Source organism: Sarcophilus harrisii, chromosome 2 (assembly GCF_902635505.1).
Source record: "Sarcophilus harrisii chromosome 2, mSarHar1.11, whole genome shotgun sequence".
Classification (NCBI taxonomy): domain Eukaryota; kingdom Metazoa; phylum Chordata; class Mammalia; order Dasyuromorphia; family Dasyuridae; genus Sarcophilus; species Sarcophilus harrisii.
In genome coordinates this window covers 321,578,320-321,605,542 of record NC_045427.1, presented here as the reverse complement: position 1 = coordinate 321,605,542, position 27,223 = coordinate 321,578,320, and the positions used below count along the sequence as shown (strand labels likewise).

The 27,223-nt window shown below is 33.3% G+C and overlaps 1 protein-coding gene across 1 annotated transcript in view; it reads right to left on the bottom strand.

The window, feature by feature from the left end:
- Positions 1–27,223, bottom strand: part of SYNE2 (spectrin repeat containing nuclear envelope protein 2) — a 297,544-nt gene that overhangs the window by 231,544 nt on the left and 38,777 nt on the right. The window contains exons 14-27 of the mRNA XM_023502825.2: positions 26,147–26,320; positions 23,027–23,185; positions 22,439–22,612; positions 18,483–18,617; positions 17,774–17,929; positions 14,308–14,525; positions 14,051–14,141; positions 11,464–11,576; positions 10,808–10,934; positions 8,837–8,994; positions 5,473–5,620; positions 3,948–4,558; positions 1,551–1,730; positions 434–584 (exon numbers count right to left, since the gene is read on the bottom strand). Coding sequence (XP_023358593.2) covers positions 434–584; positions 1,551–1,730; positions 3,948–4,558; positions 5,473–5,620; positions 8,837–8,994; positions 10,808–10,934; positions 11,464–11,576; positions 14,051–14,141; positions 14,308–14,525; positions 17,774–17,929; positions 18,483–18,617; positions 22,439–22,612; positions 23,027–23,185; positions 26,147–26,320 — 2,595 coding nt within the window. The remainder of the gene's footprint in view (positions 1–433; positions 585–1,550; positions 1,731–3,947; positions 4,559–5,472; positions 5,621–8,836; positions 8,995–10,807; positions 10,935–11,463; positions 11,577–14,050; positions 14,142–14,307; positions 14,526–17,773; positions 17,930–18,482; positions 18,618–22,438; positions 22,613–23,026; positions 23,186–26,146; positions 26,321–27,223) is intronic.

Sequence of the window (27,223 nt, the reverse complement as noted above, 5' to 3'; positions counted from 1 at the left end):
GTTTAAGTAGTCACTTGCTTAAGGTTGCTTAAGGATCAGAACTCTGAGCTTTGCTCTTTTCAGTAAAACAAGGTTTCTGCTAGACTTTATTTTTCAAGTCCTGGTTATAATATTTGGAGATCCCGTGAATACACTCATTAGGAACATCCTCAAAGCCAAAAATTCTAAAATGATTTCATTTACCTGCATTCATTTAAGAAAAACTTATTAATCCTCTATTTTGCCCTTGGGACTCTAAAGGTACCTTTTACTCTTTTTAGTACTATGCTAGCAGTTTAACATTCCCTGCCAGATTCTACTTTAATTTTTTGCCATTGTTATGCAAGATAACAAGTAGAAAAATGGCAAAGTAATGTCCCCGCTTATTTGGGAAGAAAAAATCAATTGTCACACTGCAGAAATTAATATGGTCAATCACGATTTAAAAGCTCACCTTTGCTATTCTCCTCTTTAGATTTTCCTTTCCCATATAAGAAGCCTGCAGTGAGATCACACTCTCTTCTTTGTGTATCAAAGAAGTGAGAATACTTTTACAATTCTGGTATTGCTTCAGGAGATCCATTGCTCTCTGGCACTGTTCAAGGCTATGAAAGGAAAACATTTATCCTTAGATACATTTTGATTAACAACATACAATTCTCCCTTTGCAAATGCCCAAACGTTAATTTTGTTCAATCATGCCCAAATCTTTATGATTACATTTTGGGATTTTCTTCCTAAAAATACTAGAGGGTTTTGCCATTTCCATGTCCTGATCATTTTACAGGTGAGGAAACTGAGGCAAACAGGATTAAGTGACTTGCCCAGGATCACATAGCTAGTAAGGATCACACAAAGCCAGTGCTCTTTCCACTATGTCACCTAGTTGCTATTAATTAACTTAGCTGACTATTAATTAACTACTTAATAGGAAATTTTCCTGTTTAAATCGTTTCACAGCATTAAGTTTTACCAACTAAGACTAAAAAAAAAATCACTGCAATTATATTTAATTAGGATATTCCAAGATGAATCAAACCCACTAATATTTTCTCTGGACCAACCATACAGATAACAATGGTTATCTACTATTAACTTCAGGAAGAAACATTAAAGAATAATTCTGATTTCATCATCTGTCCAAAATAAACCTCTCTTAAAATGGTCAATCCTTAGCATTATTCAGGGAGTTAATTTCCTATTAACTCACAAAGACAAAGGTTTGTACAATGACTGTATTTTGCTAAATTATAGCAAGATACATGGGCTGACAAAGAACACTACTTTTGAAATGTCATATTAACAATTCACTTTCATTTCTTTAAATTGTGACTAACTCAGATAGTGCTATAGTGTTATATTCACAATTATTCTACCCAGATCCAGCAATTTACAAAAGATGAAATGAACCAGTTTTAAGTGACTTAGGTTCTACATAAAGGATTTCTGGGGAAAAAATAAAACAAAACATTGTTACCTAATTTCCTGCATTATAGCTGTTCTATTTTCAAACAGATAATTTTAAGGGGGTCAGAATATATTTTTCTATTTTGCATCTGTACCATTCTTACCATTCTTCAACAGAGGACTTCACATCTTCCCATAAACATGTTGTCTCTTGGCATTGTTGACTTGGGTTTTCTCCTTTTCCATCTTTCAACTGTGGAAGAGAACTGGCCATTTTTTGGAGGTAGTTTATCTCCCCTGCATAGTAATCCAGATCCTTTTCCAATTTGGTTAATGATTTCATCCTAGGTTATGAAAAAAAATTACCACTTAGGGAAGGGGGAAAGGATGAATATATACAGTGTCTACTATATACCTGGCACTGTGCTAGTGCTTTATAAATATTAGCTCATTTAATTCTCACAGCAACCCTGTGAGGTAATTGAGATTATTAACCCCATTTTACAGTTGAAGAAAAGAAGGTAGGCAGAGAGACTTGCTCAGGGTCACACAGCCAGTAAATACCTGAGGTAGCATTTAAACTCAGGTCTTTCTGACTTCAGGCCTAGTACTCTATCCACTTATCTAGATATTCAATTTAAAATTAATATAAATAATGAATAATTTCATCAATTAATGGATTATAAAATAAACTCATACAAATCATCAATTTTTCTGTAATACCAACATAATCCAGCTAAAAACATAGAAAAATTCCACCCAACATATGCAGAAATTATATGATTAAGATAATAAAATACAACTTTGGTTACATAAAATTGAAAACTTTTTTGGAAAAAACAAAACCAGCACAGTCAAAAAAAAGTAGTGGTGGGGAGAAAACAGTTAAGTGGGGGGAAATATTTATAGCAAATTTTTCTAATAAAAGTCTGATATCCAAAGAATAAAGAGAATTGATACAAATGTAAAAGAAACCAAGCCATTTCCCAATAGGCAAATGGTTAAAGGAAAAAAAGATACAGTTCTTAAGAAGTTCAACCAATCAACAGCATTCTCTCTCTCTCTCCCTCCCTCTCCCCCTCTCTTTTTCTCTCAAAATATGTGTATAATTGTATGTGAATATATGTGTGTATATAACCAACATTCTAGACCTTTAATAGCAAGACAACTCAGAGATTCTGCTTCAAAATTATCTAGTTGGCAAAGATGACAAAAATAGAAAATAACTATTACTGGAGGGCTAAAGGGAGAACAGACATAGCAATACAGTGTAGTGGAACTGTTATTCAATTATTTTAAAAAGTGCACATCCAAAGTTGTTAAGCTGTGTATACCCTTTAATCTTGTGAGCAAAACAATCAAAGACAGAAAAAGAGCCAAAATGAACAAAAATATTGTAACAGCCTATTTTTCCTGCTGTAGCAAAAAACTGGAAAACAAATTGGGTACCCACCCATAGAGGAATAGCTAAATAAATTATGGTATATGACTTATGGAATATTATTGCACCATAAGAAATTATGAAAGGTATAAATTCAAAGAAACCTAGGAAGACTTGTATGAACTAACTGAGAGAAAAGAGAATAGAAATAGGAAACCTATTTGTACAATGATCAAAATATTGTATGAGCAGTTTTGAAAAACTTAAGAATTCTGATCAATGTTTCCAGAAGATGAAGCAGTACTGTAAACCTTTGTGGAGAAGAGATGGTCCATAGTTGAGAAGACAAACATTTGCAACACAACATAGTTTTGTTTACTTAACTATATATATTTGTTACAAAGAAAAGCTTTTAATTGGATGCTGGAGGAGTACTGGAGGGGAAGTAAGAGCAATAAAACAAAAAGAAGAAAGGAAAGAAATGAACACCAATAAAACTTTTTTAAAAATCCATGGAAGAGAGCTCAGAAAGAGACATGAATTTTGGCACCAGTAAGATAAATCTGACACATATATATATACATACATATATATACACATACATATATATGTTTATATATGAATATATGCACAAATATCATTAAGAAGAAACTAGCTATATGTATAGGAGATTCATGTATAATTCTCTTTTTCTGACCTTATTTGCATATGGAGTTATTCATATTTGTTTACGATTCTCTAATTCTTAAACTTTTAAAAAATAATCTACAGTTATTTGAGAATAATTACAACATATTATAAATATGTATGTGAATATATATGTATACAAATGAATATATAACATAGCATTTTAAAGCTAGCATATTGTAAAATGTAGTATATATGTGTATATAAATGCATACATACAAACATATATGTATACATACATACATATAAATTTAGCATTTTAAAGCTCACTAAGCATTTTCCTCACTACATTCCTATGTATCAGTACAAATATTCTTACTATTTTTGATACATGAAAAATCTCTAGTTCAAAAACTTGTTTACAGTTATACAACTAGAAGTATCAGAATTGAGACCTAAACCCGCATGTTTAATTCTAGAGTTCCATGCTCTTTCTACTAAATCATAAAGCTACAATTTTTTTTTTAGATTCTAATAAACAGTAAGTACTCACCTCTGTTTCACTGCTGGAACTGTTGGATCTTTGAGGCCAATTTTATTGATCTGGTCCTGAATATATTTAATGTTTTTAAGGATCTCATTATTTTTGGCAATAAAAACTTCTAATAATTGGTTTTCTTCAGTGAAATCTTCAGGTTCATTATGGCCATGGGTCTCTTCTATCATTTTTGAGAAAATTTCAATGAGTTTTTCACAGCAAGTATCTTTCCCGCACTCAGCATTTTTTAAACTTATATCAAGCATTTTTATACGCTGATCCAAACATCTAGCCTCCCCTTTCATTAGTAGAATTTTTTTCTGAATTTTTTCTACTGTCCAGGGGTTTTCTTGCACCACAGGTACATCTGATGTCGAAGAATCTGTTGCAGGCTGAATAGAAAGTTTAGCTTTTCTCAGGGAGGCCAAAAAGTCCTCAAGAGCTTTAAGGGCTATTTCAGTGTTCTGTAATTTGTGATTCATTTCTTCAAACTGCATTTTATATTTTACTATAATGCTCTGAGTTGCATGAAGATCCACTGGATTAAACTCATTTAACACATCACTGCCAGGATGTTCCAAGTTACTACATAATTCAATTTGTTTTGCTATACTACTCTGGATATCCTGAAATAAAGGTAAGAATACTTTAGAACACAGGCAAAGAAAGACATATAGCAAATGATGAACAAGCAAAATTATGAGACTAGGTTTGAACTTGAAAAATACTCAGGAATTTAAACAAAGCCAAGAATATGGACAGAATGGAATGTTCTAATTTGGTCACATGGTATTTTCTTTAATAAAGGAAAACAAACCAATACATCAATAATGTAAAAAAGGAATAATAATAGACATAATTGAAATGTTTGTAATTTTTGTTAACTACATAGTATCTTCCCCTTATTCCTCTTCTCTCTCCTTCCCTCATCGCTTCCTAAACAAAAACAAAGAAACAAACAAAAAACAACAAGCACCATTGAGGATAAAATGAAAGTTTGAAGAATCTAGATGACTCAAATAATAAAAAGCAAAAATGTCTTCGTTAAAGTTGCTATGTTAAGAATATTTTGATGCTAATGTTAGTTCACAAGCATTTATCAAGTTCCTATTATGTGCCAAGCACAGTGATAGCACTAGGAATACACAGAAATGCAAAAGACAGTCCTTGTTCTCAAGGAGTTTACAGTCTAAAAGATAACATGATACATCATAATAAATGAACACATGATAAATGTACACATGATAAATGGGTTAATGTCAAAGTCTCCTGGTAGTACAGAGAAATAATGATCATAAGAATATAGAGAAATTTTGATGTGCTGAGCAAGCAAAGTAGATATCAACATATATCACCTTTGATGGTCAACCTCAAAAGATATAATTAAAAAGATTTGAGAATGTAAATGGCATGTCTGCATTAATGATACTAGAATTTTTATCTGAATTATTAATAAAACTGTATTTATTGATTTTAAACAAATCTGCCCGAAGAGATCATTCTTTCATATGTACATAGGAAGAAAAATATTGTTTTTTACCTTAAGATTTTGATAAGCAGCATCAACACCAGTTAGATCAAATTCTTGTATGTCTATTTTATGGAGGAGTTGTTCTGAGTCACTGAGGAGAATAGCTTCCTTTTCTATTGGTGAAACAAACTTTAATGCAGCTTCTAAGGATTTCATCCTATGTGAAAAGTAAACACAGGAATAAGACATAACCAGAGTAGCAAGCTCTCTTGAGAAATAATGCTACAAGAGTTTCAATTCAATTCAAATATTTAAGTGCTTATTTTGTGTAAGAGTTCCATTCGAGGTAATGGTTTATAGAGGCAAACTGAAAAAGTCTCTACCCTCACTTTTTATTATTTGAGAAAAAATATATAATACAAAGAGACCATTACATATTAAAACTTTGCTTAAGCCTAATCCTCAGGAAATAAATAATTCTGGATAGTCTCATCAGCCATAGGTGAAGCACTGTCATGGTACTATAAGAAGGAATCTAAATTCATCAATGGTATTCATAGAGTTACTGCAATAGTTTTTAAATAAAGACCTAGGATCAGTACGCCAAGGGCAATATCAAGGTGATATGCGACCCAAATATGCGAGCAAAGTAGACCCAAAGACCTACAGATAAACATTAAAATTCTTGAGAAAGGGGGGAATATGACCTGAGGGTTTGAAGATAACTGCAACCAAGATCTGAATAGGGTGACAGCATGTGTTGTAATGAACCTCAACGGAAGAGAGGATGCTCAATCATGGTGGAAGGTCTGGAAATGGCAGTGAGGAATAAGTAGTCTGCCAGTTACTCTTCCTTACCTATTGTGCCAAGAAGAATGAGAAGAGAAACCTATATCAGAAAGGCTGGTCAGGGATAGAGAAGACAACTTTCCATGAATAAAGAATAATGGAATAAAGGAATAAGCATTTAAGTTCCTACTATGTGCCAGTACTGTGCTAATTATTTTACAAATAATATTTTATTTGAGCCTCCCAACAATCATGTGCAGGAGGGGCTATTATAATCCATGCTTTACAATTAAGGAAACTGAGGAAAAACAGTATAAAAGAAATGTTTTTCATCCTTTATTTTTGAAGAGGAACAATGATGTTTTCAAATGAATTGGTTTTAAATGAGGTAGAGCTGCACAAAGTCATCAGCCTTTCTTCAAGGACCTCAAAGTCCAGTGGCAAGGCAAAAATCAGGACAGCTGATGATTGCCTGGGATGGAGTAGATGACCATGGCAGTATGTAGTACTGTAGTATGACCAAGCTCTAAAGTCTCTACTGGTATGGGGTGTTTAGAAAGTATGACACCTTTGGTACGAGAGCTTGCCAACCCCTCTACAGCTCACTCACCGTTGGTGCAAAAGACTATAAAGGGAAGCGATCTTGGCCAAAAGTATATTTATTTATTAGTCATAGAATAGGGACTCCAGAAGGTACAATAGAACTAGAAGACAGAACAGAATAGGAACTTAGAAGGTAGAGCAACAAGATGAAAAGATGAAAACAGAATGGAAGAGTGGGGAGTTTTCATTTAGAAAACCCATGGATTTAGGAGATGAGAAGGCAGAAATTTATTGACCATCTGAAGGGGAATCATTATAAGATTGGGTATCCCATACTTGGTTCTATGGTAATCAAGAATTTTATCGATTTGATTTCTTTCAAACAAAAGGGAAGAAGAGATATTGGTTTAGGGATCTGAATTGTTAAGTATTTGGCCATTGGCACCTCTACGCCTAAATGAAGATATCCAGTAAATGGAATGGACAGAAGGCTCAGATTTCTGATAGCTATGAGGTCTCAGTAACATAGTGCTTTGGTTTCCAAAAGCTTAGAAGCATAGGAATGAAGCAGAAAAGTTGTGTGTTGGGAACTCACTATCTTTCTACTCTAGACCGATTCTCTATTTCTGACAAGGACACCACCAAACTAAGTCATCTAGGTAGCCAACTTTGGAATCAATTCTCCAGGCTTCACTCTCTTACTCTGCATAGCCACTGACTCACTAAGTTTTGTCTTATCTACCTCAAAGGGTCACTCACAGTCCCCTTCTCTCCACTGACATAGGCACTGCCCTTGGCAAGACTATGGCATCTCACTGGTCTCTCGGTTTCAAGTGTCTCCTCTCTCCAATCCACTTCCCACCTAGTAGCCAAAATCTTATCTCTCAAGCATAAATCTGACCATGTCACTGCCCTATTAAAAAGTTCTAGGAGTTCCAAGCTGTCTCTAGAAAAATATGCAAAATTCCTCAGCCTGGTATTTAAGCTCATTCACAAGCTGGCCCCAATCTATTCTGCAAGGATTATCTCACTTTTATCCCTTTCATACATTCTGTGATCTCATCAAATTTGCCACCAGTTATTTCCTTAAACATGAAATTAAATGTCTTGCCTACAAGCTTTTGCCCAAAGTGTCCCCTAAATCCAGGATCATTATCTTTTATTTGCTAACCTATGAGTACAGTCATCCCTTATTTCAGGGTTAAGAATGCTGTCTCCCCACAATCTGGAAAATCTGTATAAAAATTTTTGGTCTTCCTTTTGTACTACAGAAGTCTGAATTTTTCTTTTTTCCTTTATAGGGTGTTTAGAGTACATTATTGTAAAATTTTGGTTGATATTGTATATCATACATATATTTCACATGTTTTTAAATTCTTAAACTTTTTCTGTGTCACCCACTAATCTTTACATGTCAGTAGCTTCCACAGAACTCCCCCACAAATTCCCATTGAATTTCTTATGTCAACCCACCAGATAGTGAAACCACAATGGGGAAAGTCACAATGTGGAAGGGATAACTGTATACTATAAAACTCTAAGTAGAATGCTTAGGAACAGAGTAGGCACTAAATATATGAATTAAGGAACAGAAAGAGAAAATAAGATTCTTGGGAGAAACTTTAACTATAATTCACCCTTGAATAATGACAGGAAAAAAGTTATTTACTGCTCAATATACTGATAGTTTAAAAAATACAATTACAGAAGTTAAAAGAGATGAAAGAAGAAATAAACAGCAAAATTATACTAGTGGGGGATCTCAACCTTGCTCTCTCAGAACTAGATAAATAAAACCACAAAATAAATAAGAAAGAAGTTAATAAGGTAAACAGAATGTTAGAAAAGTTAGGTATGATAGATCTTGGGGAAAACTGAATGGAGACAGAAAAAAGTTTACTTTTTTTCTCAGTGGTTCATGGAACCTATAGAAAAATTAACCATGTATTAGGGCATAAAAACCTCAAAAAATATAGTCACGTATTGGTTAAATGGCTTCTTTCATTATGCTATTATAATTTAGAAACTCTACAATTTTGCTGTTAATAAGTCATAATCATAATCCAAAACCATATATTCAGACATTTATTATTCATTGTACCTGTTGCTTAGAATCACTTGGAGCTCACTCTCTTTTCTCTTTAATTTATCCCTTGTTCGAGAAAGAACAGACTTTTCTGGGTCCCTCACAATTTTTTCTAACTTCGATGAAGTCATTTCAAACTCTGTCCAGCAAGAATCAGTTTCATTTTTTAAAACCTGAAGTAGGATATAAACACTTATTTAATACGTATTTTAATAAAGGCACAATTATAATCTCATATTACAAAATTACATATTTTATTAACTAGGAACAGTGGCAAAATCAGCAAAACCCCATATGAATGATGAAAATTTACAAGTGAATTATATTTCTGTGCAAAATGGCATAAATTATGCTCTCACTTTATATAAACCAATGGTAATGAACAATATATTTTTTTAAGTATATATCATCACCTTTTTCATGGACAAAAGAAAAAGGACATGATTTAAAATAAATAATGGAACATGCAACAATACATTCTTTTCCTTTGCCCCTTAAAAGCAGGTCTTTGTAGTCTAAACTAGAAAGAATCTGGAGGCTATTGAAACTGATATTAATCAGAGGAAAAGTGAATGAAATTAGTTTGTAAATGATAACTATAATCACGGTGTGCTGGGACCAAATCGTGTTGGCTCATAAGAGTCAGCTATTAAATTTTCAATGGGATCATTTATACTTTGTAAATCAGAAAATGCTAAAGAATCAAAGCTTGATTTTTAAAAAATTATCTAGATTTAATAAAATGATAGAAAAAAATGTGTTGTGAATACTTTTTTTTTTTGACAACCACTTGTTAAAACATTTACTAGGTTATCTATGACTACACTCTCTCTCCTTCTCTCTCTTTCTCTGTCTGCCTGTCTTTCTCTTTAAATAGTGCTTTATAGCTTTTTAATATTTGTTTTTGTGAACTTGACAAACACTAAAAAATCTGAACACTTCTTTATACAAGAAAAAAGAGGTTATATATGTATTAGCAAATCTCTACTATGTAAAGCTTGGCTTAAAATATATCTATACAACATATAGTGGATTTAACATATATTTTAACATATTTAACATGTATTGGACTACCTGCCATCTAGGGGAGGGTGTGGGGGGAAGGAGAGGATAATTTGGAACAGAAGGCTTTTCAAGGATCAATGTTGAAAAATTACCATGCCTATGTTTTATAAATAAAAAGCTTTAATAAAAATATATGTATATCCATATATAATAATATATATAATATATAATATATATATACATATATAATAAACATATATGTAATATAAAGGTATATGTGTGTATATATATGTAATAAATATAATGCTAGTTTCAAAGTTGTCCGGTTTTTCTTTCTCACTCAAAAATTCTTTGTTTCTTCAGCGAATTTTTTAAACCCTTCTTTTCTTCTTTTTTGAGTAGCATCATTGCTTCTTTGCCAATTAAATCCCTTCCCACATAAAATAAACCCTCTCTTGAAACAAATAAACATGGCCAAGTAAAACAACACATTTAGTCACCTCCTTTTCCAAGCAAAATCAACAAGCATTTTTGTTAATCATTTATTAAACACTTACTCTTGTTCCAGAAACCATGCTAAGTACTGGTAAGGCAAAGAAAAGCAAAACCAGTTCCTCCCTTCAAGGAGGAATCTAATACAGCATACATTTCTTAAGTAATCTCTTTAACTTTGCTTCTCAAATGCGACTACAAATTGCCAGTACATTGCAATCTATCTGTGCCATTAAGAGTGATAAATTGTTATCCTGAAGTTCCTTCTGTATACTGCCCTTGACTGAAACTCACTTTATGAGGTAAGAAACATAAGAGATATGTCACAACAAAGCAGAATATCATGTGAGTTAATATTTGGAGAAACCACCTAATTCTTCAACAAATAGGAGAGGTTACATGAAATACTATAAATCTATAATCATGGACAGTGGTAGTGTCTTTTCCCTAACAAACAGGGAAAAAAAGATATTGATTAAAACTATTTACCTGTAGATCTGTCAATTTATCTTGTAAGCAAGAGATACTCCTTTCCTTTTCACTAGGAAAATCAGAAAGAACTCTGACCTTGTTGTTTTGTAATTGCATCTCTAAATTATCTCTCTGTGCATCATATCTAGGAAGGAATAATTCATATTAATGAAGAAAAAAAGGGATTTTATTTTTTACTGAAGCCAAAACACACTTGCAATATCTTAAAATGAAAATTTCACCCTCAGTTACACATATGGAAATCCATTATAAATTAAGAGCTAGTTGTTAGAGGAAATGGACTTCTTACAAACTTATAAATAAAGCATAATAAAAGTACATCAAAATATAAAATCTTCATAATTTATCTTTTCCTCAAAATCAGTGCTTTTAAAAAAGGACACAAGAATTAAGCCTCTACTAAGTGCCAAGCATTGTGTGAAGAGATTTACAACTATTACCTCATTTGAACCTAAGAAAGAGCCAATTATTATCTCCATTTTGCAGATGAGAAAAATAAGACAGACCTAAGAGTTAAATGATTTGCCCAGAGTCACAAGCTAGAAAGTGTCTGAGGCCTTGATTTAAACTCAGGTCTTCCTGACTTGAGGCCTGGTGTTCTATCTCAATATGTCATTGCCTCTACAAAAGGCAATTAATTTGAAATAATTTACCTTTCCAATAACTTCTTAAAAGGAACATCACCATCTTTCTCTGTGTGTCTTTCATCTTCATGATGCTTTAGTATGCTGAAGTATTCTAAGTCAAAGCTAGCAGATCCAGAAGCCTAAACAAAAAGGGAAAACATTTAATACAGTCTTTCCCAAGTACCAGCCATCTTCCAAAACCGCCACCTAGACTGTTACTGATTCTTTATGCCAACCAGAATTCAGATTCTTTATGCCAACCATTTTATAGCAAGATTCTCAGCTCAAACTTCACACTCCCGTGGTGGAGAGGACATCTTCCTGTAACTGGGGAGTTAGTAAACCAAAGGAACCTCCCACACACACACATTCTAAAGACAGACTTCTGTCTATGGCTTGGAAGTGAAAACTATAATAAAAACTAGCATTTACATAATACTTCAAGGTTTATCAATGCTTTGCAAATGCTACCTCCTGGCTAACTCCTTTTTAGGGTCAACTCACTATGGGCCTTCTGGCTTCTTTCTCCCTACCATAACTAACTCCTTTTGGGGGTTGTCCTCTTACAAAGCATCACAAATAGTGAATGCCTATTAGGAGGCATCTAATCCTCCACTTGCCATGCATTAATGGCATCTATGCTAAGGAACTTGTCTATCTTCTTATTAATTAATAAAACCCCTTTCCTTGCTAACTTCTCTAAATTGGCTATAGCCCATTCTTGGCAGTGTAATAAAATCTTTGCTCCATAGGGAAAAAACAACCAACCAAACAAAAAATTCTAACAAATGTTATTATTATCTTCCTTTTAATAATAAGTAATAATATTTGTGTAATAATTAACATTTATATAGCCCTTACTATGTATCCAAGCACTGAACTTTTGCACTTAATAATTATTATCTCATGACACACACAGCAACCCTGGAACATGGTGCTATTATTACCCCTATCTTAATAATAACTAATATTTTATATAATACTTTCTATGTGTGAAACACTATGCTTAATATTTTACCATAGTTATCTCATTTGGTCCTGGTTACAAACTTGGGAGAGAAATGCTATTATTATCCTGGGAGGAAAATGAGAAACTGAGACAAAACAAAGTTAAATGATTTGCCCAGAGTTACCCAGCTAGTAAGCTATCTGAGACTGGATTTGAACTCAGGTTTTCCTGACTCAAAGTCCACCACAGGAACTACTGTTAAATTGTCATGAAACCTCCCCTTTATATGGAATCCACACAAATAAAGAGCCCAAGTCATTGAAATTTTGAATAAACAAATTTTAGAAAAGAAAAATAACAAGTAAAAAAAAAGCTTATATTAAGGTTTTTTAAAGTAATTACCAGTATAAATAATATTGTTCAGTCATGTCCAACTCTTTGTGACCCTAGTTGAGGTTTTCTTGGCAAAGATAGTACAACTGCTTACCATTTCCTTCTTCAGCTCATTTTACAGGTGAGGAAACTGAGGCAAACAGGATTAAATGACTTGCCAAAGTCACACAGTGTTTGAGGCATTTGAACTCAGGAATATGAGTTCCTAACTCCTGGCCCAGCACTCTGAGCACTATGGTGCCACCGAACTGTCCCATAAATAATGAATATATATCTTATTATTTATATGGTTTAATCCATATATTTTATATATATATATATATATATATACATATACACACACACACACATATACACACACACATACATATATAGTATAATGATACTATGAAAGTAATCACTGATATTCATGATGATGACACATATAAGTACATATAAGTCATTATGAGAGAATTCTAAATGAGTAAATAAAGAATACATTGTGTTCTATGGGGTTTTATTTCCTTGTCTACTTCATTAAAATAGACTAGGTTCAAGCTTCCCTTCATTTAAGATTTTTAAGGCTGAGTGACTGCTCAGGTACTTTGTAAAGAAGATTTTTTTTTAGACTGAATAAGTTTGGAGGTCCCTTCTGGCTCTGAAATTCTGGAAGTGCGAAATGCAGTGCCTCAGTTAACCAGGACCTTAATTTTCCCAACCACTCTGGATTTATTTTTTTTTATTTAATAGCCTTTTATTTACAGGTTATATGCATGGGTAACTTTACAGCATTAACAATTGCCAAACCTCTTGTTCCAATTTTTCACCTCTTACCCCTCCACCCCCTCCCCCAGATGGCAGGATGACCAGTAGATGTTAAGTACATTAAAATATAAATTAGATACATAATAAGTATATATAACCACTCTGGATTTAAAAGAATCCTAACTTTATTGGTAAGTATAATTATACTGATATGATTATAATATTGAAGGCTTTCTTCACTGATTTTTTTCTAAGAGGAGACAGGTGATGCAGTGGGTAGAATCCTAGACTGAGAGTGAAGAAAACCAAAATTTAAATCCTGCTTCAGATACTTACTAGCCATGTAAAGTTGGGCAAGTCATTGAACCATTCTCAGACTGTTTCCTCAACTGTAAAAAAGGGGTAATAACAGCACCTACTTTGCAGGGTTATTGTGAGAATTAAGTGAAATAACACATGTAAAAAAAAAACAAAAAAACGCAGGTTGTAAACCTGCGTATCATCATCATCATCATCTAAAGAACATACCTCTTCAGATGAAGCAGCATCATTTGGTTTGGAAGGCTGTGCCATCTTTTCAACATCCTTCCCACCATTCCCAGATGCACTTGAAGGCTTCCTAGGAAGTAAAAGAAATTTTCATTTAAATAAGTACCATAAACCTCAAATAGTCCAAAGCAATATCATCGACGTTAAAATGCTACGTAACTTTTTTGTCTTAAGTTTTGGAAGAAAATTTATAAAGATTTTCCCTGAAATTCCTCATATTCTCATGAAATACCAACCTTTTTTCAAATATCTGAGTGTTTTCATTAAGGGCCTGGAGCATCATATAAATCTCAGAAGCAGTATTCTTAATTCCATTTTGTCTTTGTTCATATTCTATAATTGTTTTCCTTATTTCTTGTCGACTTTCCTCTGAAGTCAGCTCTTCACTCAGTTCCCTCAGGGCTTCCATGTAGTGATCAAGCTGACACAGTTTCCCTTCATCAGAAAAGCAAGCCTAATTAAAGAAATAAAACAGCAAAAAAAGATTCCTTGTGAGATGGCATGATTTCCCCCTCCCCCATAATGATTAGAAACTAGTGCATTTTTATAATGATGAATAGCTATTTGATTATTTCCATTTTTTAAAATTTTTACTGATATTCTTTGTTTTTACATCACATTATCTAAATATGTCTTTTTTCCCCTTAGCAAGCCATACCTTACAATACCAATAAAAAGAGAGAGAAATAAAACAATTCATTAAAGTTAATCTATATATCAGCTACTTCTAACAATGTAATAATAGGTAGCATTAAGATTTATCGTTAATCACATTTTCTTGTAAACCTGGGAAAACTTATAGAAAAAAATGATACAAAACAAAGTGAATACAATCAAAAGAACAATGTGTATAGTAACAACAATACTGTAATGATGATTAACAATGAAAGATCTAGCTACTCTGATGAATACAATGATTCTTGACAATTCTAAAGGACTCATGATAAGAATTGCTATCCACCTTTAAAGAGAGAATTCATGAACTCTGAATGCAAACTGAAGAATATGGTTTTTCACTTTATTTTTCTTGATTTTTTTTCACAATCTAGCTAACGGAAATATTTTGCATAACTTCATATGTATAATTAATATCATATTTCTTGCTTTCTCAATGGGTAAAGGAAGGAGTAGAGAGAGAATCTGAAAATGAGAAATTTTTAAATTATTATCTTATTTGATCCTCCCAGCAATCATGGGGAGATAGGTACTATTATTAGTCCTGTTTTACAGATAAGGAAACTGGGGCATATATATGTTAAACAACTCGTCCATGGTCACACAGCTAGTAAGTCTCTAAGCCTATATTTGAATTAAAAGTCTGTTCTACTAATCCAGCCTTGAAAGCATTGGTCCACATAGTTGTGCATCAGTCTAGGGAGTATTCTACAATTAGAGTTCTCCAGCAGAGAGTAGTTAGATCGATTGGCTAGATTTGAATTCAGATTTCCCTGATTCTAAGGCTACTATTCTATCTACTATACCCTCTAGCTGCCTCTAAAATCTGTCCCTCCTGAGACAGACAAAATATCCAGAACAAAAGTGCCACATTTTTGAAAGAACAATGTAAATTAGAAAGAGGATAATGAGGATGAATCCATTTATTTCACCTCACAAACATTTGTTATGTACTTGCTGTGCATCTGGCAGGGTTTGGGTTTTTTAAAAGAAAAAAAGAACAAAAGAGTATCTGCTTTTAAGGAGCTTACATTCTGCTGGGAGTATATAGCATGTATATAAAAGCATATTATAACATGAATATATAATATTAAAATGGTGATTAAGAGGAGGGCACGCTAGCAGTTTGGGAACTCAGAAAAGACTTTTTGTCTGAAGTGATTGATACTTGAGCTGAAATTTGTAAGGCAACAAGAGATTTCAAATGACAGGAGTAAGAAATAAGAGCACCTCAGGTATGCTGTTTTCTGGGCAAAGACACAGGCAAGAGATAGAATAAAATACATGGAGAACAAGAAGTTGTCTACTGTTGAGGGAATGTACAGTATATGAAGCTGAGTAAGGAGTGTCAATAGATAGGTTACAATCAGATTTTGAAGACTTTTAAATGTCAGGGGCATTTGTATTTTATTCTGGAAGCACCTGGGAACCATAGACATTTTTTGAGCAGAGGAGTGACATAGGAAGACCTGGTAATTATGTGTAAAATGGATTGAGAAAGCTAAAGGTTGTATGCGGAAGAGCTTAAATGATCAAAAATCAATTGGAAGGCTATGGTAATAATCTGGGCAACAGATGATAGGAACCTAAACTGGCCTGTTGGTGTGATGATTAAAAAGAGTGGGAACAATGTTACACAACCATTTTTAATTTTTTAATTGGTCCTCCTGAATTTTCCTTTCCCTTCTCAAATCCCTTATCCACAAAAGTACCAAAGTGATTATGCTAAAATAAAGTTCTAACCATGTCATTCCCTTACTCAACAAACTCCAGTTTGTTTGTTTGTTTTTTTTGGGGGGGTTGCTAATTCCAAGGATCAAATACAAACTCATGTATCTGGAATTTAAAGTCTTTCAAAATCTAAGTCGAAAATCATCGTCTCACATTGCTCCCCTTCAGACTTCCTACAGTTCAGCTAAAATGATCTTCTTGTTCTTCACACATGATACTCTATCTCCTATCTCTCTATTTTTGCATAAGCTCTGCCACATGAGACCTTCATTGATCCCACTAGCTTCCAGAATTTGTCTTGTACTTCTTTTTTTTTATATTTTATATATTTTTGCATTTGCATATGTTATCTCCATAACAGAATGTAAACTCCATGAAGGCAAGGACAGTTTCATTTTTGTCTCTGTATTCCAAGTGTCTAAAAGAGTGTCTGGTACATAGTAGGGACTTAATACTTACTGATTTATGGGATAGAGGAGATTCTTGGTTAGGTATTGCCTGAATTAGCTGACTTCTCATATCCCTCCAACTTTTGAATTCTAAGAGTCACAAGGTCTTATGTAATTCTATAGTTTCCATTACTCAGATCCTTTAAAAAATTCTCCTATTAACTAACTCCTTTAGTACTGGCAGTTACTCATTGTTAGTGACTTTTCCACAACATAAAAGAGTTCTGAAAATGTAAAAATGGGACACTTTAGGACTTGTTTCCTCAACATAAAATAAATAAATGTGTGCTACTGTTTATATACGCACGGCCTACTCAATGAAAGAACCATGGGAAAATTTTAAATTTAAATTTAAATGGGGAATAATTTTAAAAAAATAAATAAATAAAAGGTCTGTTCAGCCTGACTTGTTTGAAACTTTGTCCTGACATGCTATTCTTCACAAACATCTCAAGGCTAAGTTTGGTGTGTTTAATCAGTAAAAGCCTTCCAATGAAGCATATCATGCTTTCCTAGAACACTCAGATCCTTCAAAGGCCATTGTGTCTATTTCAAAAACAGTAACAAGTATTATATCTCCTATATAACTAACAAACCAAGGGAAGCTAAACATTAACGATGTTTTATAAGAGCCAACAATAAATTAAAGAATTCAAGGCAGTGACAAAATTCCACCCTGAAAGTGATAAACCCACAGAAAGATAGATCTGAAAATGATTTTCTTAGATCATTTACTCCAAACTCATGCCATGAAATAGAAATAAATCTGAATGGATACCAACAGAAGCTTACAAGTCAAGGTAAGATGTCAAATGCAATTAAAATATTTAAACAGAAATCAGTCTACCTTGTGTTCCTCAAGTAGTCCCTTAGTCTTCCCTTTACTAAGTAATTTTTTCTCTTTATTTAGTTGCTTTTCGAGTTTTGATATATTTTCAATAAGCTCCTTTTCAATTTCAATTTTTATTCGATGAATATATAAATATATTTCTTGATAAAGAACCTGCAAAATAAAATAAACATCATGCTTCTTTCCCCCAGCACCACTCATCAAATTTCTACCCATACTTTAATAAAGGTCAGTTGCAATGTAACTCTTTCCATGATCATTTCTTCCAGTTAGAAGTGACATCTTCCTCCTCTGAAATTCTTCTTTGAAGGATTTTGTGCCTCTATTTACACTTTTACATTCTGACCCAAAGTGTAGTTATTTATATTGACATGTCTTACCTACTCTCCTGAGTTGTAAGCTTTTCATAGACTGGCTGGAGCATCTGTCTTAACATAGTATTTGTAAATTTAAGCCATTCAATAAATACTTATTAAATAAAAATTTTAGAAAGTAGCTTTGTTTGTTTGTTCCCAGGACAAATAAAAAATATATCATGATTACCACAGAGCTAAGAACAAACTAAAGTAAATACATCCCCCTCTCTGTAAGAATAACACTTAATGCCATCCCAAATAATGAAAATATTTTTCTTCTTTAAAATTTTTTTTTTAGAAATTGAGGTTCCAGCCAACATAATGACACATAAATCTTATGGATATCTCACCTCCCACTCTTTAGAGAACTCTCTGCTCATTTCTTCTAAGGATAACTTTTCATCAGGAGATACAATATTTTTTAGCTGTTCAGCAGCTTTCAAAAATTTGTCCAAGTGTTTACTGTTTAAAATAGCTAGGATATCCTATAAAAACATATAGCAAACACATGAAAATACATTACATGCAAAAGAAAAGAAAGAAAGGAACAATAATAAAGCATTAAACCATAGAAAAGAAGACAAAAAGAAATTTAGAAAAAGGACACAAAAAAGGCAATTTTGATACAATCATGTTAAATTTAAAATACCTACAGAAAACAGATTGCATATAACAAAAGCTTTTTTTGTATTTCAAAATCTTCATGTTTGTTGATATTTGTTAAATTCAGTTAGAAAAAAATAATTTCTCTAAAAAAATTAAAATAACAAAGACATTAACCCAACCACATATTCTATACTCAAAAATCAGTTTTTAAAAAGTCTGTGATGAAGGGGGCAGCTAAGTGGTGCAGTGAACAGAAGAACTGAATTCAAAGCCAGCTTCAGATACTTATTACCTATGCCACACTGGCCAAGAACTTAACTGCTTGTCTCAGCTGACAAATCTATAAAATGAGCTGGAGAAGTTAATGGCAAATCACTCTAGTATCTCTGTCTCAAAAACCTCAAGTGGATCACAAAGAGTCAGACATGACATGATAGACTTTTGAAAAATGAACTCTAGGGTGTAAGAAGACCCTATCATAGAATGTCACCTGTATCATGTCTGAAGGTTTGTAAAGAGAAACCACTGTTACATCTCACGAGGCTAGAGGAGGTTCTTTCTGCAAAGTACCCATTACTCTACTCTAAAATGGTATAGTTGAGAGATAGGAAAAATACTAGGGGATGTCATGACATTAAAAGAAATGAATTTAGTTAGGAAAACCAAAGTTACAGCTGTGATGCTATATCAGAGCAAAGAAAGTGGTGGGGAAGGTATTAGACAATGCTTCTTGAATGCTTTCTAACTGAAGAATAATTAAGTTTGCTACATAAGCAACAAAATGTAGAAAGTATGTGGAACAGTGTTTTATGTCCTACCTAAGTGCAAAGAAATTTCAATTATTAGTGGCAATTATACTAATAGGGAGGTCTGACAGGCAGTACAATTACCACTGCAATCTGACTCTTAATTTGATCTATGTTTCCTTCTACCTATTATCCTTGTTCTTCCTCTCAAAATGAGTTCTGAATTCTGCTCTATATGCATTTTCCTCATTATCTCCAGTACTAAGCATTTGCTAACGTCTTACTCCCCATAATCCCTCATGGCTTCTTCCAATACCACCATTATTCAGTTACCTCTCTTTTGTTGTTCATGCAATCCATATTCATAGCCCAGTAAAAATTCTGGTAGTTGCTATCCACTGACTCTCTTCCCTTCCTCATAGAGTTCAGCAACTAACCCATGCTCTCTATCTACTCTAATTCCTTTATTCATACAAAAGGACTTCAATAAATATACTGATCCTCCCTCAAATGTCCTAACTTCTCATTTCTCAACTTACTCATTTCCTCCTCTGCCCCTCTTCTTCAGCCACAAATAGGAATGGCTGTATTTTTAATCTTGGGACCATCTGGAAGTGCACTTCTATACTCCTGAATTTTAAAATTTCTTTACCTAATCATAATCTTTTTATCATGTTATCTTTCCCTCTGCTTCTTGACCTTCAACCTTTTCTTAATTTTTACTATGACCTCTAATCCCTCAGTACTTTCTCAAGCCTTCACACCTCCCTTCCCTTTGGGGAACCAATTGAATTCAACATCATTCTTTACACTGGAGTCCTTTCCCACTCCCTCCCCAATCTTTTTGCCAGACATACTTTGCCAGTCCTAAACCTTAAATTACTTCCACCCTACACTATCTTTGCTTCTATTTACATCCTACTGAAAGAAGTTGGAGAAAGTGGAGAAACTATGTTAAACATAAGTTCTCTATAAATCTGTTAACTAATTCCATTTGTACCTTTATTGAAAGCAAGGCAATCCTCCTTAATTGATTCACTATTTGATTCATCATAGCAACAATTCCAAGTCTCCCCTCAAACCTGCCTGGACTCCTCCTCCCTCATCCTATCAACTGATTAACCTTGCCTGGAGCTTTCCTGGAAAAAAAATGGAGGCCAGTTTTTGAGAGATCTTTCTTTTCCCTGCCTTACCTCATATCATAAAGATGCCTTCTGCCATTATCACCCAAAAAGTGGCCTTTCGTCCTCCTACGGCAAACTCCTCTACATGCATCAGTGATCCCATTTCATCCTGTCTTCTCCATCAAATTACTCCCTTCTGTTATCCCCATTTTCTCATTAATCTTCAGTATTTCTCTTTCTACAAGTTATTTCCCTCCTGTTTATAAACTCAGTCATTTTTCCTAAATCCCTTAAAAAAAGCCCTTCACTTGATCCATCCATCATCACTAGCTTTTATTCTGTATCTCTTCTCCATTTTGTTGATAAAACTTTCTGCAATCAGTGTTTCTTCTCTCTCTCCCCTAATTTTTTTCCTAAACTTTCTGTAATATAGCTTTCAATCTCATTTAATTGATGTTGTTCTACTCAAAATTACCAATGACATCCTAATAGCTAAAAATCAAGTGGCCTTTTCTCAATCCTCCTCCTTTTGGATCTCTTTGAAGCCTACAATATTATTAATCATACTCTTCTCCTAGATACCCTTTCCTCTCCAATTTTTGTGACAGTTCTCTCTCTAGCTCCTTTTCCACTTTCACTGAATCTTCATCCAGATCATGGTAACCAGGGATATTCCCCAAGAGTCTGTCCTGGTTGTTCTTCTCTGTTCATCCTCACTGATTTTATCAACTTCCAAAGAGTCAATGGTCATCTTTATACAGATAGATAATTCTCATATCTATTTATTCAGTCTTAACATTTCTCCTGATTTACAGTTTTACATATCCAATTAGACATCTCAAGCTGAATATTCTATAGACAACTTCAAAACAGTATTTCCAAAGTTAAACTCATGATCTTTCTCCCTAAATTCTCTCTTCTTCCAAATTTTCCTATTACTTTTGATGGCCCCACTATATAATCAGTCACCCAGGTTTCTAATTTCAATGTTATTCTCAACTCCTCATTTTCTCTCATTCTATTTTGCTATCAAGTCCTTTAATTTTTCCTATGTGATACCTATTGCATAGGTCTCTTTCTCTCCCCTTAAACAACCACTACCCTGCCACAGCCCCTTATCACTTTATGCCTTGATTATTGCAATAGCTTTCCAGTTGTCTATGTACCCAAAGCCTTTCCCTACTCTAGCAATCCTCCATTTAGGTGCTAAAGTAATCTTCTTAAAGTGCAAGTCTAGCCATGTTAAATATATAGCTCCTGAAAACTTCTATGTCATAAATCAAACTTAAAGAAATTAATTATATGTGGAAATATGTTTAGAATTGCACATGTTCAACCTATATTGGATTGCTTGTGGTCTAGGGAAAGGGGGAGAGAGAGAGGGAGGGAGAAAAATTTGGAACACAAGATTTTGCAAGGGTGAATATTGAAAACTATTTTTGTGTGTATGTTGAAAAATAAAAAGCTACTATTATGAAAAAAGAAGCTAATTATAGTTGAAGAATAAGGATGACATCCTTTTCTTAAAATTCATAAAGTACTTTCACACTCTCATTTGATTCTTAATCCTTTTCCAGTGCTATTTTCAATGAATCATTCAACAATTTTTAAAAGTCTACATAAAAAATCTGAATTTAATTTTTCATTTGAATGAATTTTTTAAAATTATAAGTCACTTTTACTTCTTTAACAAAAAAATTCAGATGTTGAAAAACTCAGAGGTTAAAAGAAGATAATGAAGACTAACAATTTTTATTTTGTATTTTGATTTTTAATAGAGAAATTATTACCAATAAATATTCTGAAAGTAATGGCAATAGAGATTCCTACCTTCTTTTGTGAAACTAGGTTACCAAGGCTCCTTTTTTGTCCAAGGAGTTGTCGCACCTTTATAATATCTGACTCAAGTTCCTTCTGTGACTTTTCAAACTTGGCCCTAACATCCATTTCTAGGGAACTCTCATATGAGGCCTGTAAGACAGCATCTAGCTCTGCCATATTATTCTGGGAAGAAAAACATTTTTAAATGAGTCACATTTCACACAATATTTTAAATGAAAAAAACAAGTTTTTCTTCAAAACTTTGTTTATTTTCCAAGGGTTAGCAAAATGACCTATAATTCAATTCAACAAAAATTTAAATATCTGTTAGATAAGTTAAAGTCAGATTATAAAGGACCTTGAATTCATATAGAAGGTACTTAATAAAAGTTGATTGAAGTTTCTTTTGAATAGTAACTTGGTTTTTTCCAATAGATTCTAATATATTATATTTATGTGCCACTAAGCAATAATTATTTTATACTATAATGCAAAAATAACATTATGTAGAAAATTTTTAAATGAATGGTTGCATTTTTTTCAGACCACTAAAAGCTCCTGGAATAATATGTTTAGAAAATGCACTATGTTAAAGACCTGAACTTTGTCTTTTGCTTCTTTAATTTGTGTCTGGAGCCCAGATGTATGGAAATGCTGGAGAAGTGCCTTGCTTGAAATATTTTGTGCTATTATTTGTAATGCATTTTCTTTCTTAGTCACATGCTCTTGGTACATAGATCCTCGGGCAATCAATTTCTGTGGAAACAAGTAAGAGCATAGTTATGTTCAACATTAATCCAGATAAAAATTATGTTAATCCAAAATCATTAAGGATGAATCCAAAATCCAAGATGGTGAAGTTTACATAGTAAATGTTCTGAGTATTGCTTACATTTTCCAGCTTAAAGAAAACTTGAGGATATAGTCTTAAGACAAATTTATCTTACCAAGTACCATATACAACAACAATACTATCTTGTAAATAAGGAGGAAATAATTTATAATTAAGAACGTATTTGTACATATATATGTGTGAAATAGTTTAATGCTCAGATTCTAAAAAGCATCCTGATACTTTTAATATCATGTTAATTCAAAATTACATCTTTTATGGTACAAATATCTTAAGATGGTACCAACTATATGTAAAACAATACTATTTAAAAGATAAACTGGACATTAATTATCAATATTGATTATAAGATCAGAGATTTAGACCTAAAACTAATTTTAGAGATTCAAGATCTCTCACTTTAAAAGCCAAACCTCAAAGAGGTTAAGGGATTTGCTAAAATAATACAGATAGTAACATAAGCATAGATACTACAGCTGAAAGAGACCTCATAGCCCATTTAATCCAAACCTTTTGTTTTAAAGATGAGAAAACTGAGTGACTTTCTCAGACTTCCATTTTTCAAAACTATAAAAATGATCTCTCTATGCTTACCACAGAGAATACAGACAGATTAAAATTCACAAAACTAAGAAATGAGGACTTGCAAAGGGATTATTTCTTATTTTTATTGTTGGAATTTTTCCATGTTGTCAAAACTCATGCCTGGACGATTTTATGACTTGAAACTCAGTTAAACTTTCAATGTTTCTTCTTCCCTAGGAGGATTGAGTGTAATAACTACTGCAGGATACTATAATGTTAACTATTTACTCCCCTGCTTCTTAGTGTGTTGGTTACATGGAAGTAAAGGCAGAAATGAGTTGTAGAGAAGAAATAATATGTTCTCCTTTACTTAAATCAGAAGGATTTCCTGCAATCAGTTAAGATGTGGATGTCTGGTCCATGGGCAAGTTTTCAATAAAAAAGTTAGTAATTTTTTATATTCACAAATCATACTTCAAATACAACATAAAATCGGATTTACTAATTTGCATTGAATTCCTGTGTGGAGACTGAATTTTTTAAAAAAATTAATCTCCATGTATTGTGATGGAAGTGGATATCTTTGACAAAGAGAAGATCTAATTCAGGTTCAATTGATCAGTGATGGACAGAATCAGCTACACCCAGAGGAGGAACACTGGGAAATGAGTGTAAACTGTTTGCATTTTTGTTTTTCTTCCCAGGTTTTTACCTTCTGAATCCAATTCTTCCTGTACAATAAGAGAACTGTTCGGTTCTGCACACATATATTGTATCTAGGATATACTATAACTTATTTAACATGACTGCCTGCCATTTAGGGGAGGGGTAGAGGGAGGGAATGGAAAAATCAGAACAGAAGTGAGTACAAGGGATAATGTTGTAAAAAAAATTACCCATGCATATGTACTGTCAATAAAAAGTTAAAATAAAAATATTTAAAAATTAATCTCCAGATTAATTTAAATCTAATTAATATTAATTAAAATTTAATTATTTTAATCTCCAGATTAAGACAGATAAATGATTCAAAATCAAAGGCACTGGCCGGCAAAGTGATGCACAATAGTAATGAATGCTGAAGAGGATCATTTAGTGTTATTATCCCCATTTTACAGATTCTTAAAAGAACACAGCCTTAAGTAACAGAAAGAGCAGCAAATTTGCACTAGATTTGAATGCTATCTCTGCTACTTGTTAGCTGTGTGTACTAGATCAAGTCATTTAAATTTTGGGGGAGTGTTATTTGCTCTGTAAAATGGAGATTTTGAGTTAGATCATCTTTGCAATCCCTTCTAGAGCTTAAAGATTCCCAAAAGACTTGCCCAATGATATTTGGCTAACACAGCATGGTGTGGACATCTGTAATTCCTGTTACTGGTGAAGCTGAAGGTGCTGGGTTAAGAGTTCTAAGCTGAGGAAAGTCTAAAGCTATTTCGGTGAACAAAACTATTCCAACACCAATATGGTGGATCCCTGGGAGTGAAATGAGCCACTAGACTTTCTAAGAAAGGAAGAACTGGTCCACATCAGAAACAAAAGTGAAAACTTCCATGCTGATTAGTAGTAGGATTTGACCAGCTTGTGGCTACTGTAATTCTACCTGTAATTCTACTCAGTCTCCTTGGGGCAACTAAATGGCACAGTGATAGAGTACTAAGCCTGGAGTCAAGAAGACTAAGATACTTCCTGGCTGTGTGACCTTGAACAAGTCACTTAAACCTGTTTGCCTCAGTTTCCTCATCTGTAAAGTGAACTGGAAAGGCAATTAGCAAATAATTCTAGTACCTTTGCCAAGAAAACTCCAAAGAGATTCATGAAGCATCAAGAAAAGCAATCTTTTTATCCAACACCTCAGCTCTTCCAATTAAAACAACAAAGATATATTTAGGACAGTGTGCCAAACTCAGATAGAAACAGATATTTGAAGGTTATATATTAACTTAGAAAATCACAAATTGCCATTCTTTATATTGTATCAAAGTATCATTCTCTATATTGTATTATATTTTCATTTAATTAAACATTTCCCAGTTTCTGTTTTAGAGTACTTTTTGTCCATTTCTAGTGGCTTCCCTTATATAGAGAGAGGAGTACAACTAACCAGGTGAGAATTCATGCCATACTTCATTATTTCAGAGCCCTAAAATAAGCCAGTGTCAGAGTTACAAAGAAATAGATTTTGAACTTTCCTAGGCTCACAGCACTAGGTAGTAAGAATTCTGACAAGTGACACTGGCTACCAAACACAGGGTTCTTAGAATTTCTTTATGAACACTGATCTAAGTTGAAATATAAGATCACAGCTATTGTTAAACTGGCGTTTTCTGTATTTTTACCTGCAGAGATTCCTCCATGGAAGCTTCCACATAACCTTGGTGTTTAATAAAATCCAGAACAGGTCTGATTTCTGTTTCCCATGTTGCCACTTGAACGATAAATTCTTCCATCTCTTCAAGCATTTGTAGGAGCTCTGTGAACTCTTTGATTACATCCTCACTTTCTTTTCCAGTCTACAATATGAAAGCAAGATCATGATAACAAGACAGTGTGTTCAGAATTATCCTTTTTTATGTGAATAAATTACACTTTCTTTTCAATAGGTGATCAACAAAGTCATTATTTACAACTGGCTGACTGGAGAACTTTCAATTTAAGGAGGTCATCCAAGTTAACCATGTCTTCAATCCTCTCCTAACTATACAACTGATTCTCCCAATCTTTCTCTACAGCACCTTGGAAATTTCTTCACAAAGTCTCTTATTAATTGGTTTTCTGATAGCTAAAATCCATTTTGAGGAGGATGCCCAAACCAGCCTTGGCTTCATCCTTCTCCAGGGTATATTCCTGGCTCACTGGACTTTTTCTATCATGGCCCTAGATCAGGTACCTTTATGTCTCTCTTTTTCCCCTTCTTTCAGCTTTCTTTTATGTGTTTTCTTTCTCCATTAGGATATAATCTACTTGAGGAAAGGGATTATCATCTTTTATTTGTATTCTTAGTACTTAAAACAGTAACTGGCACATAGTAAGCATTTACTTAAAGTTGGCATGTTGGAAAGAATATAGGACTTAGAGCCAACAGAACTGGAAAGAATTTGAACCTGTCTACTTTTAATACTATCCTAGGGACTAGATGTATGACCTCTTACATAAAGTTTAAGGCATTTCATGGTCATTGACTTTGAGGAAATACTTCCCGACTTAGGTTACCAAAGGAGTTAACAAAGGGGAACACCCTGAGTACAATACATGATCAAGTTGCAGAATACTTATTTAATATTTACTATATTCCATATAAGCATAGTGCTTGACACAAACCATCCAGAATGATACTCTTTTGAATTAGAGGAAATTCTGCTAAGCAAGCATTGTGGCTGTGTATTAGAATATATCAATGTCATTACCCTTGTGAT